Raw genomic sequence first — 9,593 nt, 5'->3', positions numbered from 1 at the left:
ACAAAGTGCTGCGCTTCATTAGTCTGATACCCACAGAGCTAGGTGTTAGAGTGGTTACGGTTATTGATGGTACTTGCCTTTCTCAGTATTTTGTCCAGCTGGTTGAGGAGAGATTTCCTGTATTTCTGGGGAGGTTCCATTTCTCTCTCCTGAAGCAGTTCACTTATTTCCTGAAACCCTTTCCCCTTAAAAGCATCAGCGAGAAGTGATTTGAGCTGCGCAGGGGAGGAGAAGCAAGCAGATAGTGAGTAAAACAAACAGGCATTTCAATTGTAACTACACTTGCAATGCTATTTTAAGTTACACTCTTTTTGTTTCTCTGCGTTTACATTGTTTCATTTTACTCTCACATCTGAAGGTGAACCATCAGTCCCTCTCCAAAAGGGACAAGACACTTGAAACTGAGTAATCTTAAAGGATACCGGATAAGGAAATCAGCAACTCTTTAGTACACTCAGTTTGCAAGTCATACCATGTTCCACAACTATAATGGTCATTTCTTCCCTCTTACTAAGGAAAGATTAAGGGGTCTGCAGCACTTCCCACATTACATTAAGCTACAAAAATTCTACATCATACCATACCCATCTAAAAACACACCTTTAAGTATACAGAGGCTATTTGTAAGATAAAATTAAGGATACATTTAAAAGGTATTTACATAGTCTTCTGCTTTAGCTACCATGTTGCCGTTCACCTCTCTGTTAAGTTCTTCAAGTTCTTGTTCCTTTAAAAAGGGGGGAAAAACAAAAAACCAGGAGAACAAAACAAAAATCCTCTCCTGCCCAAAAGCTGAAGACTGTTTGCTCGGCTTCTCCCTCCCAGAAAGCTATTTTCCCCTCTTTAATCCCTATGAAAAGTTTCAGTCACCCAATGCTTCTGAACCAAAGGTTTATAGAAGTTACAACCACGAAAAGCCACTTCGGAGGACCGCAGGCATCCCCGGAGGGGGGGGGGGCGGCATCACTCTAGGGGTGCCCCCTAGAAGGGAACATCACCCTTTGAGAATCCCCCAGGAAAAGAAGCGTCACCCTGGGCGGAGGGACCCCGTTCCACATCCCACTGCCGGTTCCCCGCCCCAGGGAGCGGTGCTTACCTCAGCCATAGTGCAGGAGAAGGAAGAGAGTAAGGGGCAAGTATAGGTGCTCCTTCACCCCCGACCGTGTCCGACTGCTGCCAGGTACACCCGCGTTTGAGACGGAGGAAGAAGCAGTCGCTAGCGTTTCCCGCAGCTTCAAGAGATCGCCTTTCCTCAGTCAACCTAACTACCAAAGTGTATTCCCCAAGGGAAAAAAGCCGGGTTTCTCCCTGGCACTAAAGAAGCCGCACCTGTGTGGCAGGGGCGGCTCGGACGGGTCCGTTCACACCTGGGTGGTAGGGTTTGACCCTGCTCCGAGCAGACGGGTACGAAAGGGGAGCCCAGCCCCACAGTGAGGGCTGCCTCCTGTCCTTGAGAGGGGGATCTACAGCCGGTGCCCTCTGCTACGGGCTGGATTTTGCTTTGCACAATTAAGGGTGAAATTCAGTAAGTTTTCCGAAGGGATGGAAGCGAATGAGAAAGCCATTGAGAACAGCTGGGATCATTTAAGAGATTACGGCAGCACGAAGCGTTCACCGATTTTGTCTCTATAATATTATGCGTGCTTTAAGTTGTTTCTGTCTCTCATAACTAAAAGCAAACTCAAAAAGAAAAATAAAAGCCCTACCGGGTAGCTTTTCTAAAAAGGAGGCAACAATAACAAAAAAAAAAAAGCCCTACCGGGTAGCTTTTCTAAAAAGGAGACAACAATAACAAAAAAAAAGTCTGTAACTTTGTAATAAGTGAAAAGGTGCTGATCAGTAAAATGGCACTGACTGCAGTTTCATGCTTTAAACTTTATGTCACCGAGCACAAAGGGGAAAGGAGAACATCCCTGTTAGCGCTTAATTCGTTTCCACCTAAACTTAAAGAGCAGGTGCACCAGCGCATTTAAGGAAGAGGGGGTAACTAACACGCTGCCTTTTCCTTGCTTCATGGGTCTTTTCAAGTTGCGGGCAGCTCTGAGCTGCACTCGAAATCAAATACTGAGTGGGTCTCTACCGGGTCTAGACGCGCCTGGAGAGGGGCACCTCCCCGAGCCGTCATCCCCCAGCTGAGCCCTGCTGCTGCCGCCGCCGGCTTAGGCTTCCAGCCCCAGTGCTCGGGGCTGGATTGGGAAAACCCCCTTAGCTACCCTTCCACGGCAGGTGGGGGGAGCGGAGGGGCAGTGTAGGCCTTGCCCGCCCCCCCATGTGGGGGTGTATGTGCTGCTGCCCCGCCTGCAGGGCCGGCCAGGACCCCCGTCGCTACCTCCGACAGCCCCGACAGTATAAAAAAGCAGGAGCCGCTGCCTGCCACCACTCGCCGGCATGAAGCTCACCTGGGATATCAACGACCCCCAGCTCCCGCAGGTACCGGGTGTGGGGGGTGCAGGAGAGATATCTCCTCCTAGCTACAAGGTGGGACTGGGAAGCGGGGGTGGCAGGGGGGAAATATCTTCGCGAGGTAAAGCTTGGTATTGTGGCAGCTTTAACTCTTCAGCACCTTTTCAAACGTAAACACCTGTGCCTGGATGGGCTGCAATAGTCCTTACAAAGTGGCTTGTAAAAAAACATGGATCTGATATGTAGTTTTAGCCAGCTGTGTATGACCTCCTAAAATAATCTGAAGACCTCCAGTTTGACCTGTTTCCTTCTCCCCTTTTAACCCATTTAAAGAAACGTTGAAAGAAAGTTTAGATTGCCTATTTCCTGCTACTGTAATTCAAGACCTCTAAATATTTAATTGTTTTGTTGGTGTGACATTTTACTGTCAGTTACCACTTAGCTTTTTTTTCTAGTTGTGACCTTCAAGTGCTTTTTTTAATTCACAACTTTTTTCATCTTGGTGTTTACTTCATTTTTACAAAACTACAATTAGAGTGGCTCAATGCTGTAAATTCTGGTAGTTTACCTGCATTCACATACATTTAACATGTGTACGTCAAATGAGTGTTGCAGAAGATTTTACTTGCTCTTTTCTTTAAACTTGGAGTTTAAGATCTTGGTTGGTCTTTTATTGTTCTGGTAATTTCATTTTGGTCCATAAAGACAGGGAAATCCCAAACTGAAATGTTCTTTCTCTGAATCGCTATGCAGGTACTTGAAGTATATCTGCAATGGCAAATTTTATTTCTATTTTTTGGCTGAAGCTTTATTCAGCTCCTATTTGATGCACTTTAATAAACCATTCCTTAGTTAAAACTTCTAGTTTTTAGCCTGCAGATGCACAGTCATATGATGGAGTGAACTTTAATTAAAAGCATGTGTGAGCAGGGTGGGTTCTATCATGCCTGGACGGATCCATAGACCGGTAAGTTTTTTTAACAAAGCTGATCTCTTACAGCTGGGTAGCCTCACTGCAAAGAGGCACCTGTGACAACAAACCATGTTATTATGGCTCCTGATGCAAAAGAGGAAAGGATGCTGAGTTTCTTTTGAGACCTGGAAGCTCAAACCGCCTTTCCTCTTATACAGGGCTTTTCTCCCAGTAACTAATTCTCTCAATTATCTGCTGTTCAGGTGATCTCAGAAAAAGCTCTTTTTCCCCATTACGTACTTTGTAACAGTGCAAACCATCAGGTTGCACTACCCTGCTAATGTTCTCCTGCTATCCTCCTTGCTGCCTTGCCCTCCCACCTCTGTTTGTCCCGCTGCAGGAACCCAAGCACTTTGATGCCTTCCAGGAGTGGCCCGATGGCTACGTGCGGCTCATCTACTCCAGCGAGGAGAAGAATGCACAGAGACACCTCAGTGGCTGGGCCATGCGCAACACCAACAACCACAACTGCCAGATCCTCAAGAAGTCCTGCCTGGGGGTGGTGGTGTGCTCCCGGAGCTGTGCCCCGCCTGGCGGAGCCAGACTGCAACTTCGCCCAGCCATATGTGACAAGGCTCGGCAGAAGCAACAAAGTGAGAGGAGCAAAGGAGAGATGGGATGTCCAAAGGACCCCATTTCCTTCAGCTGGGCTTGAGCTCTAAATTTGGATCACCCTTGTTTGCATGCAGATTAAAGCATCATTGCAAAGACTGTGATGAATCCATTTTTTTTGTGATTAATATATATATTTCCAAATTTCATCAATGTCAAAAATACTGAAAGGGAAATGAGTCTACGATTTATTATCTCGTTAGCATTTATTTCAATTATGCAGCTCTAGCTTCTGTCATTCAGTTACACTTGGTAGTCTATGTTGCATTTCCTTGGACATTGTATTTTAATCTGAATTTCAGTGAAGGCAGATCATACTGTTCTTGAGCTCTCTTTACTCTAGAACAACATCCTTGTCTTTAAACAGTGTCTTCAGTAGTTTATTTGTCTATTTGCAGAAAAAGCCTGCCCAAACTGTAACTCAGCCCTTGAGCTCATCCCTTGCCGAGGACACAGTGGCTATCCAGTCACTAACTTCTGGAGGCTTGATGGCAAAGCAATATTCTTCCAGGTAAAAACCATGCATATATGTGTGCACACGCATATATGTTATACCTGTATATATATCTGTATAAAAATAATATTGAGAGAGAGACTTACCATTTTCCCCTCTCTTCCCCCCCCCTCCTTTATTCTTTTTTCCTTGCATAGCATTGGGCATGGTGAACATGTTGGAGTTTTGGTCTGTGACTGAACTCCTCTGTAGAGCAAACATGGCAAGAACAAATAAAAGAATAACACTTGGGTGTCCTTTAAAAAGCACTGTTTGTGAGTTAACTGTATTCAATTTTAACTACAAAAACACCATGTCTCATTTGTGTACTGTAAAGAGTAAACTTTTAACAAAAAGGCTGTCCTGCACCCTTGTGTAGCTGACAACTGAGTGTCACCCAGGACCTAATATTTATCTCCTATTAAATAAATGGAAAGAAAAGCCTTGCTTAAATTGTACAAACTGAAATGTGAAATTCCTACTTCATGTGAAAATAATATTTTAATTTTAAGAGGGTTTAAAAACTTGGCAGAAAAGAGAGGGAAATTTAAAAAGCTAAAATTTGAAATGCTGATTTCTTCTTTTTTAGCAACAGTAGGACAAAAAAAAAAAATCACAAAAAGCTCTGTTCTATGAGATTACGTTCTCTGCTGGATGATTTCTTTTGCTTGACCCATATGGCAGTGAATTCTGTTCACCAGTCATTATATGGAAGCAAACTAGCCATGTTCTCAAATTCTCATGTGTGGTGGTGTTGTTGTTCAGATATTCTGTTACAGGCATGCAAAACCTGAAGATTTTTGCCATCCAAATAGTTGACAAATCTTTGCTAAGAAGTTAATTCTTACTTGAGAAAGGACAGCATTTTAAAATCAATTTAAGTTTCCTACTTTGTCTTAGGGACTATTTGAAGGCCCATTCAAGGGAGTGTAATGGGTAAGGACATGTTAAATATATTGTTTCATCATGTATCAATATAGCTTTGGATACATGGATCTTCATATCACAGATATTTCTTTGAAATGCCTTTCCAGGATATACATTCCAGTCCTATTCAAGACTGGTGGTGTGAAACCTCTTTATTTTTTATTTACACTGTTTTAGCGATGGCTGTTACTACAAAGTAGAACTGCAATGCTGGACTGCAGAAAAGCAATTAAACTAAATTCATAAAATTCCCCCCCGGGTTCTAATTAGTTTCTCCTGAATACCACAAATACAGGTAACACCCTTGCTCCTTCATCAGCTCTGCAGTCCTCATTGACTTTGCTTTTTCTTTCTATATACCTGCAAATCCCTATTTATTTTTTACAGTAAATCCCTTCTTGTTTAGTACCTCCTGCACATTCTCCTGTGCTGTGGCTATATCTCATTCTACTTATTGCATTTTCTGTTCTTTTACCCATTTCCAGTTCGCATCTAATTCTTTGTTAATATTAATTTAGGCTAAAGGAGTCCATGACCACCCCAGGCCAGAGAGTAAATTGGAGGCAGAGGCAAGACGAAGTGCATTTAAGAAGCAAATGTCCTCTTTCCACCATTCCCAGAAAAAAAGACCTCTAAACTCAGAGGTAAGTCAAAGTCATTACTCAATTATAGCAGTGTTGTAAGCATGCACTGGGGATCCTTGAGCAAAACAACATTTTACATCATGCTACATCTGTTCATTTGGGGCTGAAATGAGCAATAGCACACACGTGGAGATATATACATGCGTGTGTTCAGTATTGATTCATGAATCTCAAATACGTTCATGTTCTTGTCCTTGTCAGGCAGGAAGATACCACGACAGCAGTGGTTATGCCAGTAGCCTACAAAATCTGCCCTGCATGGATGGCCCAGAAAGGGTTGGTATCACCACAGACACCAGTTTTTCAATTCCAGCCCAGTCTTGCCCTTTGCTGCAAAACTCTGACCTTTACAAAGCATCTTATGACACAGCCAGCTTCCAAGAGGACCAGCTGTCACCATACCCAAAGTGCTCCAATCCAAGGATCTACATGCCCAGGCCATGCAGCTATGAGTTTGGAGTTCCTGCCTTTATAAGCTCCAGCCCTTACCCAACATTTTACAAAGATCTGACAAGTCCTGCCATCGACACAGATCCCCTCAGTTTGAATGGATCTCACTACAGTGCAGGGACCACTCATGATAAAAGCTTCAATAACCCTGGCAGACACTATGGATTGAAATCAGCCTGGGGGAAAACTGGCAGTGGAGACCATAGTGACTATGGACAGATGCAAGCCAGCACTAACTACCCTTGCTACAGTGGGGACTACCCTTGCAGGTATGATCCCAGCCCCTCTCCCATAGCCCCACCACTGCAAACAGTTATCACAACCACCACCAAGGTGTCCTACCAGGCCTACAAGCCATCAGCACTGAAATACAGTGACAACCTCTGTGATATGAAAAACCTTCAGAGCTATACCCACGTGGCAGAAAACGTCTCAGGCGCTATCTATTCAGGGATGAAGATTCAGGAAGACTTTGGGATGATAAAGTCAGCATTGCTTTACCAGCATGACCCAGTCCCCACAAAGTCCAAACCAGCTGAGAGCATGGAGACCTATCGGTATGGGCCACCGCTGGGGAACAGCTATGCTGAGCATGAAGGCCAGACCTTAAAGTTTGAGAGTGCTGAATATTGACTAAAAGTTGCCTAAATGGTAAATACAGGCAAATGGGAACAAAAACTCTTGTGCTGACCATGTGCATGCTAAACCCAGTGGATTGGGATTTGAGGAGAGGTGAGGAAGCAGTACATCACAATTGCTTATCCCCCAAAAGTGCTTTTCTGAAGCTGTGCTGAGGAAAGTGTATTTTGCATACAATTTCAAACCAGCCCCACTTAATCCCTAAAATGGCATGTGAAGTTGATCCCCAAACATGCCCGGGAGAATGCAGTGGGAAGATGCAGCACCTCGGGAAGTCAACAGCCTCTTCTGATGGCAAGTGCAATTCACTTAAAGCCACAGCTCCTGACAGATGCCTCAAGGTTTGAGAGGAAACACTCTTTTTGTAAGAAAGAAAATGCTTACAGGGTAATGGACAAAAAGATGAAGGAAGGTGGCTATAGATTATACTTAACTGAAAGAAATGACTGAAAATGAAACAAATTAAGAAAGCAAGACAACTTGCAGAGTAATTCACCTGAACAGCCCATTTACCTGCTGTGATCCATTTGATGAATGAAAAGACCAGCTAGGTTTCTCTGAAATGGGAAGTGAAAAACCTATATGCTGACTTCATGTTGCTTTTTGATCCCCTGCATCAAGAGTACTTGCCAAATTTTCTAGGCAAAAAGGAAAGCACAGGCTTGCCCTATCACCACTGAGAACCTGCCACTCCCTGTCTGGAGGCAAGAAGGCTCAGGTGACCCTCTCCACAAGCATGCCCAACACTGCATGTGTACCAGGTTAATATCTCTGGTCCTGAAAACCATTTGCAGTGAAACTGCTTTTTGTCTAAAAGGGTCTGGCAAGCTGGTCAGACCAATACTGCACAAGTATTGCTGCAGAAATTAGCTTTGCTCATGAATACAAGTCCATCCTGTCTAAAAATGCAGCATCCTAGCTGCTTAGCAGTACAGGTCAGTGCCGAATGCAACTTTCCTGCTTGTCTTTCTGCACTGCATTTCCATTAGATATTTCCCCTTCCTTTATTATTCTCCTCTTCTAATTATTCTCTCTGCAATCATAACTCCCCATAACCATCATCCTAGAAATGAAGCAACTAAAACTAAGGTAGGAAAACAGCATTTCCAGATAGCCTGAGCTAAACAAAAAGTATGTAAGGACTTGCATCCCCAAATTCTTAGCTAAATGAATTAATTCTCCATTAAGCCAGGAAAAAGAAACAACACAGGAGTACTGCTAGTTTAAAATTTGGGTACTTTTGAAAGCTGCCTAGTACTGAGGAATGTAACTTGTACCCAAACTGTGGGTGCTGATCTAGGGAGTTACGTAGAAACGGTGGATTAGTCAGGGTTACAAAGTTTCTTCTTATCAAGTTACCAAGTACCTTTAACTTTCTGGACACTCAAATACTTAAAAACATTTTAGGTATATTTTTGCCATGTTTTGAGGAGCAGCATGCTACTTTCAATAAACATGCCTTTTCAATAAACATGAAACCCCAGATAAGCACCATGTAAACTAAGATGAGCTGCTGATTAGCTGGCTTCAACACACAGGGCCTTGTAATGCTATCATCAAACTGGTAAACAAACCTTATTTTCAAAGCATGATGTACAAATACCAGAGTTGTTAAAATACGTATTTCTGGTATAGTATATTTTCTTTGTATGTCTATGAAAACAGTGCAAGCAGTCTGACACGTGAAATTGAGCCCCACAGGAATTTAGCTAATTTTTAAAATTCAAGACATGTGAAGCTGTAATTCACAAAAAGGCTAAATGAATTCATGTGCAGCAAGCTTACCTTGTCTGTTAGGGTATACCTTTTGCTGTATATCTCATTTGGCTTTTGTTAAACTCTCATGGCAGTTCTTTTGCCAGGTCTTTTAAATTACTGCCAAGAACAGACTCCAGTGAGCAACCTCAGTTTGATAATTAATCTATATACTGACTTTATTTTTTTTTTTTTTTTTTTAAAGAAGGTGGTGGGAATAAGAAGTTACTACCCAGAAAGACTGGTTTAGAGTTTAAGAACATATAACTCTATGCCTGTTTATAGAACTGAGATTTCTCATTTGTACTCCATGTTGAGGCGTTTGGTGTGTAGAATAAAAATCAAGATGTACAGCCTTCCAAGTTTAAAAGAAAGAGACTGTAGGGGAATAAGGCTGAACAAAATCATTCAAAAATCTGGAAAGATTCACAGCAGATGCAGAAGTCAAAACTTTCAAGCAGGAAGTTGCTCCATTTTATATTGTTTTTAGAGGAGTTACACAACAACTCAAGCTTCAAGTGTATTAAAACACTCGGACAAGCTGTGGGGGTTTTGTGCTGTTAATATTGCTCATATAAAATGAAACTTGTCACTGTAACTGTATGCTTAAATCATTATGCTATGCTTTTAAACACAGCCTTCTAAGCAGAACCTTGTGCATCAATTAAGAAAATGCAACCAGTTGTGTTAAGATGCT

The 9,593-nt window shown here is 42.7% G+C and overlaps 1 protein-coding gene across 1 annotated transcript; it reads left to right on the top strand.

Moving 5' to 3' along the window:
• Positions 1-2,338: 2,338 nt before the first annotated feature.
• GCM2 (glial cells missing transcription factor 2) lies at positions 2,339-9,059 on the top strand. Its single transcript, XM_061447579.1, has 5 exons — positions 2,339-2,430; positions 3,717-3,969; positions 4,387-4,499; positions 5,927-6,052; positions 6,254-9,059. Exons 1-5 carry the CDS (start codon positions 2,389-2,391, stop codon positions 7,133-7,135), a joined length of 1,416 nt encoding a protein of 471 aa, XP_061303563.1. The 5' UTR covers positions 2,339-2,388; the 3' UTR covers positions 7,136-9,059.
• The last annotated feature ends 534 nt before the right edge of the window (positions 9,060-9,593 follow it).

Source organism: Pezoporus flaviventris, unplaced genomic scaffold (assembly GCF_033815535.1).
Source record: "Pezoporus flaviventris isolate CSIRO_AGI_PZ_B2104156 unplaced genomic scaffold, CSIRO_AGI_Pfla_v1 ptg000007l, whole genome shotgun sequence".
Lineage (NCBI taxonomy): Eukaryota > Metazoa > Chordata > Aves > Psittaciformes > Psittacidae > Pezoporus > Pezoporus flaviventris.
The sequence above is the reverse complement of the archived record's forward strand: the minus strand, read 5'-3'. Positions and strand labels throughout refer to the sequence as shown.